The sequence below is a fragment of the Centroberyx gerrardi genome, chromosome 3 (assembly GCF_048128805.1).
Source record: "Centroberyx gerrardi isolate f3 chromosome 3, fCenGer3.hap1.cur.20231027, whole genome shotgun sequence".
In the NCBI taxonomy this organism is placed as follows: domain Eukaryota; kingdom Metazoa; phylum Chordata; class Actinopteri; order Beryciformes; family Berycidae; genus Centroberyx; species Centroberyx gerrardi.
This window is the reverse complement of record NC_135999.1, coordinates 28,757,558-28,780,194: the sequence shown is the minus strand read 5'-3', so window position 1 is coordinate 28,780,194 and position 22,637 is coordinate 28,757,558. Positions and strand designations below refer to the sequence as shown.

The following is a 22,637-nucleotide window of genomic DNA, read 5'->3' as shown; positions in this document are numbered from 1 at the left end:
ATGCCTTTCGACAACCCCCAGAGGACGGGTGTGAACTTGTTGCTCTCAGCTGTGGGTTTTACATGCAGGTGTAGAGAGAGCGATAATGATAGCAGAGCGAAAGGTTTTCCAGTCAAGAAAAAGTGAGAGTCAACACAACCTGTCTCTCTCTCTCGCATTGCATTCTGGTCTCTCTCCTGCTCCTGTGGGTGGAGAAATTGGTCTCTCTCCTCTTCTACGATGGATTTCTCCCTGTATGATTGTTGAACGTCTCTTGGTGCAAAATGGCGGCTCTAGAAAGAAGCCCTCGCTCTTTGATTCTGAGGGACTGACACCAAAACCTGACGTTTACCGCTGATGTTTTTACATCGCTGAAACATTTTCTGCTGTCAAACTCCATTGCAACATGCTGGAAATATCTTGGACATGACGTGTAAAATGTTTTTCATTTCATTTGTCATTCTTCCTTTTATTCCGATGAGGCCGCGCTGGTGCATCAAAGCAATGCCGAGGTCTTTGAGTGGCAAGGCAGGGAAGCACTGCAGTTAATTGAGGAGCGAAAGAGTCCAGGGTTTCTGCTTTTTTCTTCTCTGCCACATCCAGCCTTGTATTCTACCGCTCCCTTCAAACATCAGCGCTCCTCTTGTACCTCTGACCTACACACCGGCCTTCTCATGCCTCTTCCCTCTCTCTCCATCATGCAGATAATTTTTTTTCACTCCTCAATTTGTTTCTCTCTCTCTGTCTCTCTCCCTCTCTCGCCCTGTGTGGCTCAGGGTTAAGGAGTGACAGTGCGGTGTGCTGGACTGGAAATGACAGGAGGAGAAGGAGAGAGAGAGAGAGAGAGAGAGAGGATGAGTGGAGAGTCACTGGCAGCCAATGTGAGTCAGGCAGGCAGCTAACCACAGGGAAGGAAAGAGGAGAGGATGGGGGAGGAGGGAAGAGACGGGAAGGCAAGGGGGGAGGGGGTGAGATCTGGGAATCTTTTAAGCATGGTTTTAATCTGGGGCGCCGCCAGAACAGGAGAGACAGAGAGAGAGAGGGAGAGAGAGAGGGAGAGAGAGAGGGAGAGGGGGACTGGGCGTTACATGCTACACTACACAGAGAGGTCACCACATCGCCTAGAGGGGAGGGATATAGAGAGAGAGAGAGAGAGAGGAGAGTCAGGAGGAAGAGGAAAACGAAAGCAAGAGCAGAGAGGATTGATGGAGGGGAGGAGAGGAGAAAACAGAGGAGGCCGAGGAGAGATTGTCAGGTGTGGAGGAATGATGAAATGCAGAGAAAGAGAGAGGGGAGAGGTTACGGATAGTGAGGGGGAGGTGGGGGGGGGGGATGTCGTCTTCTTGTTCTCTCCATGTCATTCGCTGCCCCCTGTGACTCTGCAGCGCAGAGGGCAGCTTTGCTGACTCGCCACTCGCTTGCCCAGGAGCAGGAGTGAGATATATCCCTCCTCCTCCTCCTCCTCCTCCATCCCCCCATCCTCCCCCCACATGCCTGCCAGGGCCATGGCATCACATGCCCAGGGTTTTAGATCCTCTAATTGAGATCAAAGGGATGCCCTTGACGCAGAGCAATCAGTGCAGGAGGAGCGTTTTGGGGCGCGTCGCCCCCGTGTGGCGGGTTGCAGCGCTGCAGCACAGAGACAGATGGAGTGGGTGCTGAAGCAAACCGGTGTCAAAAGTTGGCTACAAAAAGTATGTTTTTCAGCAAGCTTCAGGGGTACAAGGGTCAAGGCATGCGATACAAATAATGTAAACAGTAAATTGAAATGAGCAAAGAATGACAAAGAAATGCCACAATTTATTCTCTCTCTCCGTCTCTCTCTCTCTCTCTCTCTCTCTCTCCCTCTTGCTGGCTTTGGAAGGAAAACACTTAAAAAGCTTAGCAGCATATGAAACATAACGGCACAGGCATTGAAAATGTTCTTGGAATTTTTTCTTTATTTTGTTTGAAGCACTACACCAATGCCAGAGACCAACCTTGGAAGCTTTTACTGACAAATAACTGAAATGAATTCAACTCATGCCATTGGAAATGCTTGGACAGGTAGCTTAACATTAAAAAAAAAGGTTTATATGTTTTTTCCAGTGTTGCACAGACATGCCTCTCCCATGGTACATTAAGATGTGACAGCTTTCACAGCAGGCAGTGTGTAGCAGTTTGGCCTCTTGAAACTTTTTTACAATGACAAATACAACCACAATGGCATATTGCAACCTCCCATTGTATTGTATTGCAGTATTGTAGCGCACACGCAGCCTTGGAGCGGGCCTGTACATATGTAGAGGGGTTGAGTAATTTGGTCCAAGGCAACTAAAGCAGTGCTGGGCAATGGTGGTACCAGCAGGGGCGCAGCTAGGAATTATGGGAACTACTGACTCTGGGCCCCCCTCCACTTTCCTCGCGACCACCTTTATTCCATCGATGACAGACATCCATGTCTACACATCCACAACTCAAACTCCACACATTCAGTTATTGATCAAATATTGGACACATCCCTGACTGAACCGATGGGTTTTGGTCTCTAATCAGCTGTCATGACCGAACTTTCTCCAGCAGTCCCCTGCTCAAAATCTGTCTAGTGGGGACAATTTTGTTTTAGTCTGCACAGGAAAAACCAAGACAAATTTTATTTATTTATTTAGTTTGTTCCGCTTTGTCTCGGACAACATAACAGTTGCTACATTATATTTTCGAGAAAGTTTTGTTTGCAGATTTGTAGATTTCAATCAAACCCTGTTTAAAAGATTTAGAAGTATAAACTTGAGGACCACAAAAGGCATTTTAGTCCCGACACTTTAGCTGCCCTCCCTCAGTCTGGGGCCCCCCCTGGGTAATCACTACCCCTACTCCCCTCATTAGGGCACCTCAGGGTACCAGTGATCAAACCAACTTTCCCAACTCCCTAACCAGCCTGCCACGCTCCCAATAGATTGTTTGGATACTCTTTTTTTTTTTTTTTGGAGGTTGGGGGGGGGGGCGGGGGGGGGGGGGGATTAACATTAACCCTCTGAAAAACAGGAAAACTGTCTCACAACTGGGTGATCCGGGTGGTTCGCCTTTTGATCTCTGGGCAACGGTTTCCACATTCAACATGTTGGTTTGCAACGGCTGATCGTAGACGCCAGTACCGAGAGAGAGTCGAGCGGTTAACTCGGAGTCAAGGGTAGAAGAAAGCCAAGGAGTTCTTATGTACAAAGGTTGAAAGCCTTTATTGCCATGGCTACCTGCTATTCTTTGCTGTAATTACCATGGCAATCAAGGCTTCTGACTTTCGCACATCAAAGAGTGCCATGAGAGAGACAGTTGATTTTAGATTAATTACAGTTCATTTTACACATACTCAAGTATGAATATCACCAACAGGCCTACTTCCAAATGATAACCTACAGAACTATGGATGCCATGGTTGAAATCCCACAGTAGAAACAGATACTGTATCTGTATTTTAGACAAGATGAACCTCCAACCTCTCCTGTGATCCAGGCGGTCAGCAGGCCTCTGTAGAGACATCGCCGTATCGGTCGTATGAACCGTTATCGACAGACTATTGGTCAGTGCGGCCTGCAGTGGCCATCTTTGATTGAAGCCTGTGCATAGCAGATTGGAGTTTTAGTTCTTCAAACATTTCTCAGAGGCAGAGCTGCTCTGGAGGCAGAAATAATCTCATTGGTTGAGTTAAACCTCAGTGGGCGGAGCCTAAGAACCACATTTTTTTTCGGAGTGCAAGTTAGCTAACTGGCAAACTTGGATGGCAAAGAAGGAATTCTGGTCAGAATACAAATAAAAAATATAAATGGCAATGACCATGACATTCATGATGTAAGGGCTATATAACTCAGAAGGTCAGCTAGGCTAACTAGCTAATCTAAATAATTTAGCATGACTAGATTGTATTTTTTCAGTTAGCAGCAGAGCGCTAGGCTTCATAATATTAGCTTCCTCCTCTCTTACCTCTTGTCTTTTTCACTGGGCTTCAGTCTAATGTTACTAATGCCAGAATAGTTCTTTGGCTCCGCCCACTGAGGTTTAACTCAACCAATCAGGTTATTTCTGCCTCCATAGCAGCTCTGCTTCCACATCTCTAAAATCTAGATGACCCATGCAGTCTGTAAAGCTGTTATCATTTTGTCAGCCAAGGATTTAAGTTACCTACTATCCTTCGAAAAGAACTATAAATTGTAATACGTTTGTGATATGTCTTTTTGTGTCACTTTTTAATTTTGAAACAAAATTATATATGTATAGTAAAACTTGCAATGTGATTTAGCCCAATAAAGGCTGTTGGCATCAATTAATTGGATTTACAATTAAATATAATTGACTAATTGTAATTGACTACTTGAACTGATTTGTTCAAGTTCACTTCTTACGGAGAAGTGTGAGGTTGCAACAGATCTTGCTTCCTTCTCATGTTACACCCCCCCACCCCCAATTATCGACCCATATCACACTGACGGATCATAAGACTGAACGGCTGAAGGGCCAAAAAAAATGCTTTCAGGTACTGTGTGATCTGATAGCTTCTGGCTGCAATGAAGACAACTTGTAATGCAACCTCTTCCCCTCAAAACACACACACACACACACATTCACACTCTCCTCACAGCCAGCCATTGGAGGAGAAGTCCCGCCTCAGCTGCTGAACCTCGGCCTCCGTGAGTGGCTGAAGAGGTGATCGACAGGCGCCGCCGTGGAAACCGAACCACTCCATCGCCTGCTTGAGGGCGGGCACTCCCAACTTCCTGGTCACCTAGCAACATAGCGCTCCAGTCAGCCTCCATACCATCAGAACTGCAGGCTGGTTCAAAGACACATCGCTCGTATTTCTCCTAACACATTGTGAATGGCTTTATGACAAAAGGGAGATGATGTGTTTGATTATTGATATCTAGCTGTTACCCGTCTAACCCCTAATGAGCAGGTTATATGCAGAGTTAAATCTACTGCAATCAGCCACGTTTACGACTCGATATTTTTCTACTGACTTACACCTCGACCATGTGTCACCTTATATCAGAGTGTAGGTCGGCCTAGTGGTTGTAAGGTGGTTTGATGCTGCTTCTCTATATAGCATTCATAAGGTCTGTTAAATGCCACCGCGCTCACAAGCATGTTTCTATCCGGAAGTGGCAGATTATGAGGTGCTGGTTCCTCATAGATCTTAAATTAACTGCCACTAGTAGACTAAGACGTGATCTAAGGCTGAGAATGGCTTTCTATCCTTTAAAAAGTACCGTCATTTGTGTTAATTTTGTGCTGTCTATCATTTGTCAACATCGATGTTATTTTTTTCAAATGGTGGATATCCCACTTTGAAATTCTTATTTCAATTTCCATTTTGTGAAAAAGTTGATCATTTGCAGATATAAGGTTTTCATCTATCAATAATTGATAAAGTAAAAATAAAAGGGAAAATAAAAGCCATTGCAACAGAGGGATCGCAAGTAGGCATTGCTTCACTTTTGAGCAGATTGGAGTTTTAGTTATACAAACATTTCTTTGAGGCAGAAATAAAGTCATTGGCTAAGTTAAACCTCAATGGGCGGAGCCAAAGCACCACAGTTTTTCGGAGTGCAAGTTAACATTAGTTAGTTGAATGGCAAGGAAGGAACTCTGGTCAAAAAATAAATAAAACATATAAATAGCAATGACTAATTTTTTTCATTCAGTCATGACCATGGCATTCATGATGTTGAAGGTCAACAGCTAGCTACTAGCTTACCTAGATAGCTATAGGCTAATATGGCTAGTTTGAACTTGAAGGTCGGCTAGCTAACTAGCTAACCTAGATAAATTAGTATGGATAGATTGTATTTTTTCAGTTAGTATCTTTTCAGTTAGTACTTTTTCACTGAGCTTCAGTCTAACGTTTTTTAGAGAAACTGTGGTTCTTTGGCTCCGCCCATTGAGGATTGTACCAGTAAAATTATTTCTGGCTCCAGAGCAGCTCTGCCTCAGAGAAATATTTGTAGAACTTCAGTCTGTTGTTTGTGGGATCGAGTCGCAGGCTGAGCAGGTCGAGAAGCTTTGCTAAGTTGCCGTGGCTGAAAGCATAACGGCAGATGTTACTCACGGCGGCGTTGGGCTCGATGAGGCGTTGCTGCATGGCTCTGGCTTCCTCCCAGCGACCGGACACACACAGCCGCTCCAGCTCACACACCTCCCGGCCCAGCACATTGGCCAGCGCACACACACCGCCCACCGCACCTGGACACACACCGGACCGTCAACAGTTAAAGGAGGTGAATATAAAAGATAGAAAACTTGTTCTTCTCTATAGAAGGTGACATCTGAGATCAGCCAATAGCAGATGGCAATTTCAGTAGCATGCTTTTTACCATGAGATGTAAGGATTTACACAGATTTGGGTTTGGTGTTTAGTTACTCTTGAAAACTGCAGTAGAGAGAGAAGATTTTACTGTTAAAATCCACCCATCTTATCAGCCTAAATCGCAAGGTGGACAGAGAAGAGCCTCCTATCTGCTCTGATTGAGACACCGTAGATTTACAAAATTAAATTCTGTCATGTATGATCATTGGTGGGAAATCTTCTCCATGATCCATTAGCATGTCTTCACATAATATATGGGTGGTATTAATATGAACTCCAAAATCGAATCATATTATAAGTTTTTATCATGTATTGTTATTGCATTCACGAGAATTTGTCTACAGACAGACAGACAGACAGACAGACAGACAGACAGACAGACGCCACCATGACGACATAATGTCCCACACACCATGTACCATGGTGGCAGGACATAATAAACACCGGATACACACAGGTGAAACTGCAGCCAGTCTTGTCATCATACACTATTAAGTCGATCTGAGGCCTTATTTGTGTGCTGAAAATTCTTATCTGTATATAACCTTCATTTAATCTGGTTGGACCCACTGAGATTAAGAATTTCTTTTTCAAGGGAGACCTAGCCAAGAGAGCAGCCTCAAGAAAAGCATTAAGAGTCGCAAACAAACAAGATACAACAATGCGCAAAAGCACAAAAGACAGTGTTTTTCAGATGACGCGTCGTATAAAGAATGTTTCATACAGTCACTGACATCAACACTGTCTTCTGGGAGCATTAAACTAGAGGCGGCCTCGTCTTTAGCTGGATGACAATGCACTTTTGAATTTATCCACTGGGGATTTGAAAGCGTTTCATAAGCCCCAAGAGGTCGGAGAGCTTTCTCAAACAAAAGAGGAATCATCCTTCAACTGATGTGAAAACATTAAACTCACTAACATTGATTGAGTAATGAGGTTTTCACACAACAACAGCGGTGTGTTATATAGTCCAGCAATGCAAATGGAACAAAAACCCATCAGATAATAGTAAGTTGGAAATGCGTGTAGTAAGCCTGAGCCTTGTGGAGTTTTATGAACATATTGTTAAATTGGTGTAGAGTATAAAGATCCGATACCCAGATAATAAGAAACAGGATGGACTAAGACACATCTTCTAGCTGATTATAAGCTAAACTCGCATCCACTACTCTCCTAGGAGTTACAATCCTATTGTCAACACACAGCCATAAATGATTTACCACCAATACACTATACATTATCAAACATGAACATTTTGCAGCATCTGAATAATGAACAAGTGTAGCCCGCCGGCGTTCTTTCTCGTTTGCCTGCCTCCCTGACAGATGGGTAGGTATATGACACAGGCTTTTTATTTACAGAGCAAGATTCAATAACAGCTTGTTGTCAGCCGGCAAGGCGGCGTCGCCTTTCAGTGTGACATCTCATCGTCTATTGTCTGCTGGTGGAAAATGCAGACTGCGGCGAGCCGGCCCCCGCGGCCTTGGAGCTGTTGTCGAGGCGCGGCGAGGCGGCGGCTACTGATCGGTGGATCTGCTGTCTGATTCCACAGAGGCAGCAGGCCTGCTCTCTGGCCCGCCGCCGCGCAGATCAAACCGCTGACAGCAGCGCGGGGAGAGCTTGCCTTAACGCTGGTGATTGACAGGCCAGCAGACCCCCCCCCCCCGTGACAGCTTTTAAGGCCCTCGCGTTCCATTTGGATGTTTTGATTGACAGACAGACGGCCCGCCCCCTTCAGCATCCTGAGGGTGGAACAGGGAAGTGGAGGGAGGGTGGGGTGGGGGGGCTGTTCTGAGAGTGCGAATTCAGACATCAAAACTTCATCAAACACACACACACACACACACACACTAACAATGTGGACATATTATCACATCAATCTATCAGTGTTGTTACTCCATCTTTCTGCAGATCCTCGCACTGCATCAGCTGTGTCAGTCACTCAGTCTCCCACACACACACACACACACACACACACACACACACACACTACCTCTCACTCACTCCCATACATACAGTACACAAGCACGTGCGCGCACACACACACACACACACACATACAGCCAATTACTCCCATATTTCAGTTATGGAGATGAGAACACGTCGGAGCAGAGATCAGAGACGTGTGTGTGTGTGTGTGTGTGTGTGACGGTGTGTTTGACAGGGCTGTGAGAGGGAGAACATGACTCATTAGGTTCCTGAGCATCGTATTGATGCCTATCCCCCAATGTGTTATCTAATCCGTGCTTACAGTACATCGAACGTGGCTGACATACCAAGCAGGTGAGTTATACAGGAGAATTCAGAATAGCTCACATCATAATTCATCACAGCATCACATCCGCCGGCGTCTACAGCATCTTCTCTAGTCGTGAGGCGAAACGCGACTGTGGCTGGAACGAAATCGGACAAAACTTGTTTCTCTCTGGTGTGCCGGTAAGCTAACGACACAGAAGCAAGCTCAGGTCCGGAGGGGTTGCTGGTTCCAATCCCAGAGACACTCGACCCCCACCGGGTTTGAATATGTGTAACGCTATGAACGCTATGAAGCAGGTTGATGATGAGGAGGAACATTCACCTTCAGTAAAAACACTCTCTGGATAAATTAAGGGGGAAAAAATATAGAAACACTGTACCTGAAGTGCATTGTGATGCATAACAAGCAGATTATAAATCCATTATATCAACTTTTCTTACAGTATAATCAGACAAACATCAATCATTTAATTACATTTTTTATCTCATTAACGACCAAATAACGGCACCGAAACGCGAGTCTCAGTCCTCTAACAAGAGAACTAAGGTATTCGCTAAGAGAACGTAATCCAACCAACTAGAGGAAACAACTCCAAAACGCAAGGGATTATGGGTCTAAGGAGACTGATGTTGACATCTGATAGCCAGTTCCTCATGCTCAGAAAGCCTAGCAGAACAAACTGCTCATATTCAGCTATTTCTTCATGTGTTCTTACCTAGTATGAACACCAGAGAGGGGAAATTACAGCAAAGAGCGCAGACAAGTCCATCATGCATTACAGAGTCAGACTTGTTTTGACCACAGAACTTGAATAGATAGAATGGTCATTCCCATTTAAATCAATGTTCCAGGACGGTCGGAGCGGCGGCCATTTTTATGTGAACCGTTGGGCAATATAGCTTCTGTATAAACCGACTTACAGCAACAGGTGAGAGGTTTTATAACAAGAACCAGAGCAGCTTCTCTGTCTCCTTGCTGCCATGGATTGCTAACATGCTAATGTTGACTAGAAGAGCTAGAGAGAGAAGTACAGTCTGTGATAAAGCTACGTTAGCCTCGTCGCTAAGAGACTCATCTGCTCAGTTCTCAAGCAAGTATGACGGACTTTACGGCTTTAATGCCCAGACCGTGTTGTCGCCATAGCAACTAACCCTTAAAATTCCATAATTGCCATTTTATGCTGTGCTAGCCCAATTACCATGGCAAACAATGGAAGGGCCGTTCTATCCATTCAAGTTCTGTGGTTTTGACTCCTCTACCGCCAAAATCTCTAACCTGGCAGGATGACCAGGATTACCAAACTCTGTCCCATAAACAAGCTACTTGTGAGTCATGTGACTTTTGTTTACAAGATCTGGTTTGTTTGCAATTCTGCAGCGTGAACCTAAATCAACCGCATACAAATATGCAACAAAGTCAACTTTTCCACTCTGATTCAGACCAAAGAAAACAAACCGGAGGTGTGATTGCACTTGCAGGCAGTGATCCCTCCCGGTGAGGAACTACAGAGCGGTTAGTCTTCTGTTTCACGGTTCTTACCGACACAATAGGCGGCCATGAGAAACCCCGCTGAGCCGGCCAGCACCTGGAAATCCTGCGTTCTGGTTTTGTGAACAATCAGGCCGATCCGTGTGATCTGAGGAATGGATAAAAAGGGAAAGAGACAGAGAGAGAGAGAGAGAAGAAGGTAAAAAGAGGAGCGTTTCATTGTCATCACTCCTCCCTGCTGTCAGGACTAATATCTGATAATATTTCAGTCCCAGGGGGGGCCGTCACAGAGCGAACGACAAACCCAACATCTCACAAGGTAAACAAATCGCTCAAATTGAGACGAGCATTGACTCTTCACAGGATTGAAGTTTTTTTTGGGGGGGAGAGAGGTGGTGAGGGAGAAAGAGAGAGGGAGAGAGAGAGAGAGATGAAGAGAGAGATGAAGAGAGAGAGAGAGAGAAAATATAGACAAGTCCCAAGTGAGAACAAAAAAGAGGAGGCAACTTCAAAAGGAGGAGGAGGATGGGAGAGGCTCATGAATAATTGATAGGCTCCCTATTTTGTTTGCCTTTTTTCATTCTCTTTTGTCAATCCGGATGTGAAGGGCCGTATCCAAATAAACCTGAAATGTTCAAATGTTCAAAGGGAGCGAAAGACGACTCCTTTTTTCCTCCCCCAACTCTCCTCCACATGAAGATGAAACTCCGCAGGGAAAACCTCCAGCCTCCGGTTTCGGTCTCCATCGCCGCGGCTGGGGAGGGTCTATTTTTAACCACCGGGTGTCAGTCAGTCTCCCCCTATCAGTCATTTCAAACACACAGCACTGTAATTGATCAGTCAATCAATCAGCTTATTATAAGAGCTCCTGCTGGGCACTCATGAAAGCCTGAGTACCCCGGCTATTTAGATATACAGCTCTCTCCGCTGGAAAAATAACATCACAGCAGAGGCTACTGTCCACCCCAGTGGTAGAAAAATACTCATTATTACCCATTAGCCTTTATTATTAGCCTCATTATCATCACCTATTATCCTGGAGAAACTCATAAACATAATCTCTAATTCGCCATGTGGTGCGAAAAGTTTCTGTCTGTATTCGTTTGCATCCTGATGCTGTTAATTCTTCTATATTGAAATGTTAAAGATTCTTTTTTTTATTTATTCTCCATCTTTGTCCCTCAGCCTCACTGTGGTGTTTCTGCACTGCACTTCCCACAGATCACCTGTCAATCAAACAGTGTGGGCGGAGCTTGGGTTTTCTGTTGATGCAGTTTGAGTTTCTCTTTTCTTTGTCTGCTCAGCCATGGTGGCTATCGCTGCTCATGCTAACTACCCAGTTCTTCTTCTTCTGTTTCTTACAAGCCAACTGGAAACGTAAAACGCATCACTTCCTGTGCGTCTGGGCTGTTTAGAACAGCAAAAGCTTTCATGAATTGGATATACTGTAGGTTGGATCACTGTTGTGTTAGAGAATCGGTGATAGAGAGTAGCAAAATGGTCATCTATTTTTAAGAAAATGTTGTGGATTATTACTTTAAGGAATCAGATGTAATTGTTATTAATCCAACAGAAAGTATTGTGAGGACAGGAGACAGTATCTTAAAATCCATTAATTCCATAAACTTGTCTTCTTAAGTGCTTCATAAGCTCTGGCGGTTATTTTCTTGTCAAAAAGTTTGCACCGTTCAATTTTGGTGAAACGTAATGTAAATGTTGAATGCACTCATCATGTACTTAAGATTTTTGCAGCAACGGCCCAATTTCCCCACAGGGATCATTAAAGTTTCATCTTATCTCTTGATTCCTCCTCTCATCTTATTCCTCCGACGCTCGCTGCTGCACACACACACATCGGCTGCTGCGCTTCAAGCAGCCGTCCACACACCGACTGACTGAATCCAGAGAACGTTCTGTGAAGGCATTTGCACATTGATTGAACTGAACCCTTCTGTTAAAAACAAACAATTATCCTCCTTTAACGCATCGCCCCTCTGTTCAGTCCAAACAATTATCCTGTGTTACTGAAATAATTACAACGCCTACCTCTGTTTATCCCTGCAGAGGCAGGAGCATTTATAGTTACCTCTGAGCAACACACATCCAAATAAAATGTCATGAACACATGAAATGTGACATATTAACACTAATGACTTTTTTTTCTTTGTCACAAAAATGTAAGACATTAATTAAAGTGACAAGGAAGAATAAATACAGAAAAACTTCACACTTCACAAATGTTTTTTTTTTTTTTTCTTGGGAAAACTAACAGCAAAAATGATAGGATAATCAAAAGGTTCATTATGATTTTATTTCAGGAGACTTTCTGTTTAGTTTCATTTTTAGTTTTTATTTTGATTTCAGTTTACTAAAATGTTTTTTCATACCTATATTTCATGCCTACAGTTTTAGTTTCAGTTAACTATAACATCCTTGGTTGTGTCACATGTTTTTAACCTGCTTGCATGTCGTCACGCCAAATTCACTTACCAGCGAAGTCAGTTGATAAAACTCATGGAAGTAAAGCAAAAATCTGTCTTGCTTCCTGTCTGAATGTATGTCTTAGCTGTCTCTGCACCAAAGCCGTTAAAACTAAGTCCTTTACTGTACAAATTCCAGATTCCTTCCCTGTACTTGGAGAAAAAAGAGATTCTGAATGCTTACGTCTCCTCCGCTGTCCTTGAGGCCCAGGATGTTGGGGTGCTGGGCCAGGCGGAGCACAGCGTCCAGCGGCAGCTCCAGCCCCGTGTTCGCCGGCACGCTGTACAGGACCACCGGCACCGCGCTGCTGTCGGCCACCTGCAGGGGGGGGGGGGGGGGGGCAGAGAGACCTGGGTACAACCCCGGAATAACACTGTCCGCTCCCTCGACAGCTACTGTGGAGCGATGCTGAGCACAACCTCTATAAGGGTTTAATATGCGAGCGAGAAACCCTGTTAAACCTGCAACCTTCTAACCAATCCTGAAACTAATGTGTGCTATGTGGAGATTTCATTGAGACATAATGATATAAACCAATATCCAATATATTAGGCTTTATGCATGATGCTTTGCAATGCATGTCCTTCGTAGGCCTCCGTAGTGCAGTGGCTTTGCTGTGTGTTATTTACAAATGTGTTGCGGTTTCTGTCGCCCTCTAGTGGTCAGAACATTTTGGTTATTGCAGCTATAAATCAGATTTGGCTGATGTTGGTCTGGCCTCGCGAGACTATGTTGGGAAACAACAAGACAGCGAGACAACTGCTGAGAAATATCTGTGAAAATCATCAACACACTACATGACAATTAACAGCCTCATGGTGAGAGAAGCTGGCTGTGACTGGAATCAAATCCCAGACTGGCTAGGAAAATGTGGGTGGGGAAAGTGAATGAGAAATGCTTTCCCCTCGCTCAACAATCCCTGCTGAGGTGCCCTTCAGCAAGACACGTAACCCCCGACTTTGGCCACCAGTAGACCAGTGGTTCTCAACTTTTTTGGCTGGTGACCCCTGAAAATGAAGCAATGCTGTCACAGGTGGTGAACAGTTCAACCAAAGAATGATTTGACCTTTTCAGGATGGGAGGCCTAGAGGCTGACTAGTATTTCACAATAAATTTGAGAAAAATCGACTTGATAATATATTTGTATAGATAATATATAGTATGGTATAGTTTTTCCTATCCCATAAATCATCTCGCGACCCCCCCCCCCAAAAAAAAAAAAAAAATTATCTTGTGACCCTGAACCACTGAAGTATACTGGCAGCTGCCAGGTGTGAATGTGAGGATGTGTGTGAATGTAAAGCAGGACGCTGCGGCGAAAGAGTGCAAATGCTCAGCAAACCTTCCCTGATGGTTAAAAAACAATACTGGAGGTTGGTTGAATTTTGAAAACAAAAAGGTAAAGTAAATGGACTGATTGCCTGTATGTATGAAAGTGGGTGGTCTAATGAAATTTTGTGAATGAGCACAAAATTTGTACATAATGAGTTTGATAAGTTTGACAAGTTTTCTACTGGGAGAGAAGTTTTTATTTTGGGTAAAAGTTTTTCTTATTTAACCATGAGCAAAGCCTTAACCTAACCCCAATCTGTTTTTGCTGCCTAAACTGAACCATTAGCTAAACCTTTCATGTGACAAACAGGTGAAAATGTTGAGTCCAATTCCTGCTGTTGTCACAAAATCTTTTCATTATGGAGAAACGTAATCTTCACATAATTTGTGTCCACGTAATGTAATCTGCGTCTCAGAGTTGCAGCTCATTTCACTGTGTTGGTGTGTGTGTGTGTGTGTGTGTGTGTGTGTGTGTAAGCTGACCTGTGTGAAGTGCTGGATCAAAGCGCGGCTGTCCATCTTGCCCTTGTAGAAACACGGCGTTACGACGAGGACGGCGTCGGCTCCGGCGCGCGCCATCCGCTCCGTCATCCGGACCGTGGCGCCGGTGGCTGGGCGGAGGCAGAGGAGCTTCAGTTACTCAAGTCCTGCACTTCAGTACAGTTCTGAGGTACTGCTTCAGTATTTTACTTACTTTACTTGAGTATTTCCATTTTGTGAGACTTTCTACTTTTTCCTCCACTACATCTGTCTGCCGGCTGGAGTTACTAGTTACTTCGCAGAATAAGGTTTTACATGCAAAACATACGATAAACTCATAAAATATGTTGCATTGTTAGAGTTTAAACTCCCCAACAGTATATGGAGCAGTTAGACCGACAACATTAAAATACTTCTGACAGGTTCATGCTTCAATAATTTAACACTGAAAGAATGAGGACTTTTACTTTTGATACTTCAGTACATTTTACTGATAATACTTCTATACTTTTCCTTTACTCTGAGCACAGGACTTTTACTTTTACTGGAGTATTTTTATGGTTTTACTTAAGTAAATGATTTGAGTACTTTTTCCACCACTGCTGAGCACACACACACACACACAGGTTTCATCTACACTGACATTTCAGTCAAAAACCTTTTGTCTAGATAAAGTGTAAATGATTATACTGAATGTCCAGCCCTAATAAAATGTTATATATGGATAATTACTTATTGAGGCCATTTAATCTGTTTGCATTTGTTATATGTATACAGTGTATATATATTTTTTTTTTGTTGTTGTTGCTTGAGTTCATACTGTATGTTTCTTAATGCATAGAATTTGTATGTAGTGTGTACTGAAGCACCTGATGTGGCCATGCTATTTATTACCTGTGTTAATTGTATTCCTATTCCTATACTCATCCCCTCCCCCACACACTTTTATTTCATTTTATTATATTTCTTTTCTGTCTTTCTTTTATATGCTCACACATACATACCTGTATATACGTGGGAATGTGTGAATATGGGTGTGTGTATACTATATACAGTATAGAATAAAATAAAATAAAAATGACATATATGCGTGTGTGGAGGGGATGAGTATAGGAATAGGAATACAATTAACACAGGTAATAAAAAGCCATGGCCACACACACACACACACACACACACGTATTTATATATACACAGGCTCCATTCATACTCTGTCAGCTGTTTTAAATATGTCTTCTCTCTCCCACTTCATAAACGGAATGAAAACTTGGTCACAGTTTTTATACACGTAGCTTATGAAAAGAGGAGGAGAGAGAAAAGAGAGAGTGAGGGATGAAGACCGGAGGAGAGAGCAGAAAACAGACTGAATACCAAACAGTGACAAATGAGAAAACGAAGAGAAAAAAGGCAATAACATTAATGCTGGATTTAAATCCTGCTTCCACATATGTAAATAAACAAGTTTACATTTACATTTTCATTTGGGGCATTTAGCCGACGCTCTCATCCAGAGCGACTTACAGTTCTACATCAGCAGCATTATAAACAGGGACGAGCCACAGCGCCCAGACAATTTATGTAACAAATATTCCCGTGTCTCTAGAATATTCATGTAATAAATATATATGAAATAATTATGAAGTAAGATCCCAGGAGGTTTTGACAGCAGGAGCATGTAGGGGAGGAAGAGGGAAGGTGGAGTGTGTTACAGTACGTCTCTTCGCTCTGAGCCTTCATTAAGCTACAGAACTGAACGGCTCTACAAGCTAATAAAACTCTATTATAGACTCTATTTGACTTCAATTATCAGCCCATGAAAATTAATGACGCCATACAGGCTCAGAATGGGCTCAAAACCAAGGTCGCTAAAATCCATATTGGAAACATATGGCGAGTCGATGATGCAGATTTGCACGGGAATCTGAATCATCAGCGATATCTGCAGATCTGTCGATATGTGGATAGATATCCTGGAGAAATGTATATTCTAGCAATTAAATATGAGATATGTGCCATGTTTTTAAGTTTTATTGTTTTTATCTTTATCCTTTCATACCTTTGAAATCTCCCCCTCCAATCTACACCTTTACTCTTTGCTGCAGTTTTTTCTTGATCAATTTTCAGGAATCAATACAATTATCTCATTCAAACCTGAGTGAATGTTCTGTGTTTCTCATTCTCTTAAAGCCATTTTGATCTAAAGGCTTCTGCTTAAATGCTTGAAATGTGTTTCTTAGACAAATATAAATAGTGAAGTTGATCCTATGTATGAATTTCTTTCCAAAGCCTTTCCATCAAGGCAAAGAATCTAAAATATAAGATAGTTTTGATTTGTTTAACACTTTTTTGGTCGCTGCATAATTCCATTTGTGTTATTTCATAGTTTTGATGTCTTTACTGTTATTCTAAAATGTGACAAATAATAAAAATAAAGAAAAATGTGTGTGCAAACGTTTGATTGGTAACGTACTTCAACTAAAGAGACTCAGAGTTTAATGAGTTTAATTGTTGGGGGAAAAATATGAAGCGTTTCATTCTAAAAAATGATATTATCCATTTTTAGATAATTAATTACTCTCAAAGTTCTTGCAGTAGCTAATATCTTCTCATGTGTTTTGATGTGTTTCCATGATGAGTTTCATTTCCATGCAATAATTGTGTCACAGTATGTGTCAGTTTTTCTGGTGTTGAAGAGTTGCCTTGCACATTGAGACCTCATTCGAAAAATATGACACGTTTTGACAAGACACATAATTACTGACATGAAAGCAAACTCATTATTGTAAATTAGTGACACTATTATCTATGCGGGACCCTTACCTTAGAAACCATAACAACATTTAGTAGTTTTGGTAGGAGTAGTAATGACAGCAGTAGTGTTTTGGAATGAGACGCTTCATATAATCTCTGTTCTTTAGCACATGCAGTGCTCAAACACCCTCACACCCTCACACACACACACACTTACATTCACAGCCGGATCCGGCCATGAGCAGCTTGTTGGCCGGCAGGCAGCGTCTCACCCTCCTCACCACCTCCACCCTCTCCTCCTCCGTCAGGAAGGGATACTCACCGTTGGAGCCCTGCACCACCAGACCTGGAACACACACACACACACACACACACACACACACGATCATCATCACCACTTTCCCCTCCGCCAGTAGCTGTCGTTGAAGTTGCCTTGAGCAAGGCTGCTCACTGCCCAGCAGCAGAAGACTGTGAATGTTGCACTTTAGTATTTTATTATTTTTCTTCTTCACTTATTGTTCACATATTCAAATTTTTGCTCTCATATTTTATCTTGTAAAGCACTTTGTATTAATATTACAATTAATATCAGTAATATGTACAATGTACTATCATTAATGGTCTTAGTAGTAGTAGTGACAGCAGTAGTCAGTAATAACAGTAGTAGTAATTGTAGTAATCAAAGTAGTAGTAGTAGTAGTAATTGTAGTAGTAGTAGTAATAGAAGCATTAGTAGTAGTAGTAGTAGTAATTGTAGAAGTCGTAAGAGCAGTAGTAGTAGTAGCAGACTGGGCTTAATTAATAAAGTGACATCTTATCTTTGCAACAGAAACTCCTGGGTAAACTGCAGTTACCATGGGGATTCACCAGGGGGCGACACACTCCCTCCATACTGCCTACAGGCCTGGAGGTAGCTTTGCGTTTTTTCCTCGGTTGTGAACTTTGTCTCCTCGGCGGCTCCCTAGACAGTGAGCTGACTGACTGTCTGTACTGTAAACTTGATTAACAACATTCATCCCCATTGGTTCTCTCACTGTCCAAACCCCTAGGAGAGAAATACTAGTGAAATTAAACTATTCCTCACTGTGCTGGGGACCCACTGGTATCCTTTCACGGACCCCTGGAGGTCATCGCACCACACTTTGGGAACCACTCACTCACCTGGGCTAGTCAGGACTTGCAAGATAGCATGCAAAACGGCAATTTCGTTTTTTGTTCAATATAAATGTGGTGTTGTGATCTCATGTTCTGCTGTAGGCTGCTTTGCGTTAAGCAATCCTCTGGCCTGTTACCTTTAAACGGGATCTGCGCATATTTCTGCAGGTTTTCGTCTAGTTTCTGATAATCCACGTCCTCTTTGGCGGTGAACGGAGTGGCGATGGGCGGGTAGATACCGCTGAGGTCCAGCCTGGGAGCAGCGGTCTGGGTCTGGGTCCGTGTCCATACTGTGAGGTGACCTCCCCTGCACAGCGGACCCACAGCTCTCCAAGCCCGGACGCTGAGCATTTTGCGGCGCAGAGTGCGGAGCGCCGGGACTGATCACAGATGTTGCAGGTCTGCCGGTTAATCACTAACCCCCCTCTGTAAATATTGACCAAAATGTGTGCTTCGAACAAACTTTGAAACCGTCCCAAATTATGTTAACCTACTTACGGCCAGGTTACCTAATGTCTGAACCACACAGCCGGACCGGCTGCAGCAGCCACGTTGCCTGCTGCTCAGTGCGTTGCGCGTGTTTCCCCCTGTTCACTTCACACTGATCACTGCGTGGCTGAAACTTTAATTGGCTGGACAGCTAATGGTTAAAATGACAAAAACTAAAGGCTGTAAAACAGTTGAAGCTGTGCTGTAGCCTCGAGCTCCGCCCAGGATCGTTAGGGCTCATCAGCCAAAAGCAAGTTAGGTTTTTTTTTTCCAGCCAAACACACCAGTTGGTTTCTATGGCGCGTGCTTGGAGACCAGTGCCAATGGTTTTGTCATTTCGCCAGTGAGGCAGGTAGGGGGGTTCAAGCTGTTAAACAATGAAATCTGACCTGGTGGGCTGAAGAAAGTCATACACACTGTTTCAGACAATCAAGAATGACTGACACTCCTTAGGTAGATAGATAGATAGATAGAAAGAAAAGGAATTAATTTGGCATTGATTCCTGATGAGCTATGATTCCTGTTTTTTCATGATATTGGTGAACTCACTGATTCACACACACACACACACACACACACACACACACACACACACACACACACACACACACTAGTGAACTTTTCTTCACCTGTCTGAACTTTACACCCAGCCAGCAGCATCATGTCTATCTGATGCCCCATGCATGCAGTCAGTCAGTCAGTTTAAACTTTACTCTGCACCATCCTGGACTCTGTTAATACTGTAACACCAGTCACTTTTATAGACTGCTGCTGATTGAACTGCGCCTTGTGTTGCCTGTATGGGCAGAAGGCAATACAAGGCACAGTGTTACATACAATAGTTGTTTTACTCCTTTATTCACTGTGCTTTGTGTCAGGTGGAATAACAATAAAATTGATTTGAATTGAATTTTGATGGTTCCTTGGACCTAGCTGGAATGCAGGTCTTAGCCTTACCCAAATAATAATAATAATAGCCTAATAATAGCCTAATGATGGTGATGATAATAATAAACTTTATATAGTACTTTTCCAAAAAAAAAAAAAAAAAAAAGCCGTTACAATGTGCTTTAAAAAAACCAATAAGATAAATGAATAAATAAGGAAATGGAGACAAAATGTGAATAAAAATTAAAAAAGAGGCATAGGCTACAAAATTATAAGTGATAAAGACACAGGACATAATGTGAAGACAAAATGTGGAGACAAAATGTGAATAAAAATTAAAAAAGAGGCATAGGCTACAAAATTATAAGTGATAAAGACACAGGACATAAAAAGAACATTATGAAAAAAAGACTACTTACCATGCCTACATTAGCGAGATCAAGTCGTTGCTGTAACAAGTGATATGCTCCTAATTAATAAGTGACATGATTCAATTTTCGAGCAAAGTGAGCCTGATAAAAATAGCCGTTTTTTTTTTTTTTTATATGACTTATAGCAGGTGATGATGTCATGATTTGAGGAAGCCTCTAATGTCCTATGCAGTACTGCCCCCGTGTGGAATACAGGTTAATTAGCCTACAGGTAGTTTGCAGCAACTCCTACAGTGTGTGTGTGTGTGTGTGTGTGCGTACGGTGTGTGACAGTTAGACCATCAGGTGACACTAAAACTCTCCACTAACACCAGGAGGATGATAATAATAATTTAACAGAAAATTGAATATAAATATATGTGGAAATAATTTCAGATTTGTTTAAAGATATTTAAATTTTAGTTTTATTGCAGCTGTTGCTTTTGTCTTAGATTTCAGTTTGGGTTTTTGTTTGAGTTTCCATTTCAGTTGTTTTTGTTTGGTTTGCCTTTAGTGCTTTTTTTTTTTTGCTTTGTGCTTTTATTTTGTTTTAGTTTTTTTTTTTTTTCCCCAATTTATTTGAGTTGTCATTTTGGTTGATGTATTTTGTGGGTTTTTTTTAATATCATTTTGGTTGGTGCTTTTATTTTGAAGGTTTAAGTATGAGGCAGGATAGGATATCAGTGTTTTATTTTGTTTTTTTCAGCACTCACCTTGTTAAAGACTCTCCTTGTCTCCTGCTCTCCTTGCTACTTCTCTCTGGTGGATTGGATCCCAGACTCCAGAGTGGAGAGTCTTACTGCTTCACAATCTTTGTTCACCACCGGCCTGCTGGAGGCTGCAGCTCTGGACTGATCTGAGGTCTGTGGAAGAGGTTTGAGCATTTGCATTTCCAGTTGACATGGTGGGACTCGTTTCAATAGACTGTCTTGTAATCACAGGGTTGCAGGTTTGAGTCCTGCAGCTTCACCTCAATGTTTTTAAGTCACTCTGAGGTTGTTGTTTTTTTTTGTTTTTTTTGACAATACATTTTGCACACTGTGATTTTTGCACAGTTTTTATTCATTTTATTTTAATTAATTTACTTGTTGATTATTGTTTAGTTTGTTATGCATCAAACTCAGGGAGCTGCGATTGCAATTTTGTTGTACTTGTACAATGACATTAAAGGAAATCTTGATCTTGATCTTGATCTGTCAGTAAAGTGTAGAAATGTCCTGAGACTGCAGGCTCCGTATCAGAGCATCTATGTGTTTATTAGAGAGCTGCGGTTATTTCACCCAGCTGACATGGTGGATGTCATTCAACAACAGGTTATCAGCTGGGAACTTTGGTCAGGCAGTGTGGTCCAGTGGTTAGAGAGCTGTAACCAGAAAATCCCCAATTCAATTCCACCGGCTGCCGGTATGTTGTCTGGCTGGCTGGCTTTAGATAAGAGTGTCAGCTACATGCCCTGATTTTAAAGTGTAGTATTGTCAGCCGGACTTTATATAACTTTATTATTCCAACCAGCTGACCAGGTGGATTTCATTCAACAAGAGCTCATCAGGTGAAGCCCGGGGTCAGAGGACGAGAGACGGTCCAGAGAGTCTCATAACCGGAAGGTCTCAGGTTCAAGTCTCTCCTCAGTCAGACACCAAGCCTCCTGCTGACTCTTTATGACTCACTCTGGATAAAGTGCAGTAATGCCTTTAACCTCCTTTATAGTAGGAGTTCATCAGTGACCACCATGGGGCGCTAGTGAGCACATTTCCTTTTAGTGTGTTGGAAGTTGGAAAATTCCCACAAAAGAAAAAATACCATGCAAACCAGCTGGATAAGTTGCTGTTTTATTGAAATCAGCTGTCTGCTGTTAGCTGTCACACACAGCTGCAGTCTGACTGAAGTTTAGAAAGTTATCTGAACCGATATTTCTGGGAGTGTTATTGATACCTGGTGTTATGGCAGATTGGTTTAAAGACTGGTTTTGGTTGGTGCTTCAGTATTTTAGACTCAGTCTATTCTAGACTTAGTCACTCTGGTTGTGTGTGTGTGGGAAGACACACTGAACAGCCACAGTCTGATCACAGTGCTAGGGTTAGGGTTACAAGTAGAACTGTAGTTTTACAAGGACATGCCAATAAAAATACAAAGTTTACAGTCTAGATGTTTTGCTGATGTTATTTATACAGATGTTTTTTTTGTGTCAATCCCACTGTAAATAGCTGGAAACACCATGCCAACGTTTTAAATACTATTTCTGATGTCTTTTTCTGTAATCTTTCAGCGAAAACATGTTAATTTAATCTACAATCTTGGATTGTGATGTTACGGTTTATATTTGTCAACCTGTGCAGCCAAGCTTGTGACCATTTATTGATTTGTCTTTTTCTTTCTTTTTTTTTAAGTGTAGGACTTGGAGACATTTCACATCTCTCATCTCTCAATTCCTTATAGATTCCCCCTCAAAAAAAAAAAAGTCGTTATGTAGCCTTTACCTGATGTGATAAAAACTAGCACAAATGCCTGCTGTCCCAAAGGTGTTGAAAATGACAAGCCTTTTAATATTTTCCATGTAACCCTCCCTGAAACACGGTAAGCCTAAATGCTT

At 42.5% G+C, this 22,637-nt stretch overlaps 1 protein-coding gene across 1 annotated transcript; it reads right to left on the bottom strand.

The window, feature by feature from the left end:
- Window positions 1-4,566: 4,566 nt before the first annotated feature.
- Window positions 4,567-18,810, bottom strand: hoga1 (4-hydroxy-2-oxoglutarate aldolase 1). The gene is made up of 7 exons (XM_071897306.2): window positions 18,398-18,810; window positions 17,323-17,451; window positions 14,358-14,485; window positions 12,726-12,860; window positions 10,113-10,209; window positions 6,059-6,192; window positions 4,567-4,735 (listed from the first exon to the last, which is right to left on the bottom strand). Exons 1-7 carry the CDS (start codon window positions 18,609-18,611, stop codon window positions 4,586-4,588), a joined length of 987 nt encoding a protein of 328 aa, XP_071753407.1. The 5' UTR covers window positions 18,612-18,810; the 3' UTR covers window positions 4,567-4,585.
- Window positions 18,811-22,637: the final 3,827 nt, after the last annotated feature.

Excerpts from the sequence above, each read along its gene's own strand:
- hoga1 (XM_071897306.2), bottom strand. The coding sequence starts at position 18,611 with ATGCTCAGCGTCCGGGCTTGGAGAGCTGTGGGTCCGCTGTGCAGGGGA. Across the intron at positions 14,486-17,322 it reads GGCCGGATCCGGCTGTGAAT|CCACCGGCGCCACGGTCCGG; the intron begins GTAAGTGTGTGT and ends GCCTCCGCCCAG. Across the intron at positions 12,861-14,357 it reads TGATCCAGCACTTCACACAG|GTGGCCGACAGCAGCGCGGT; the intron begins GTCAGCTTACAC and ends CCCCCCCTGCAG.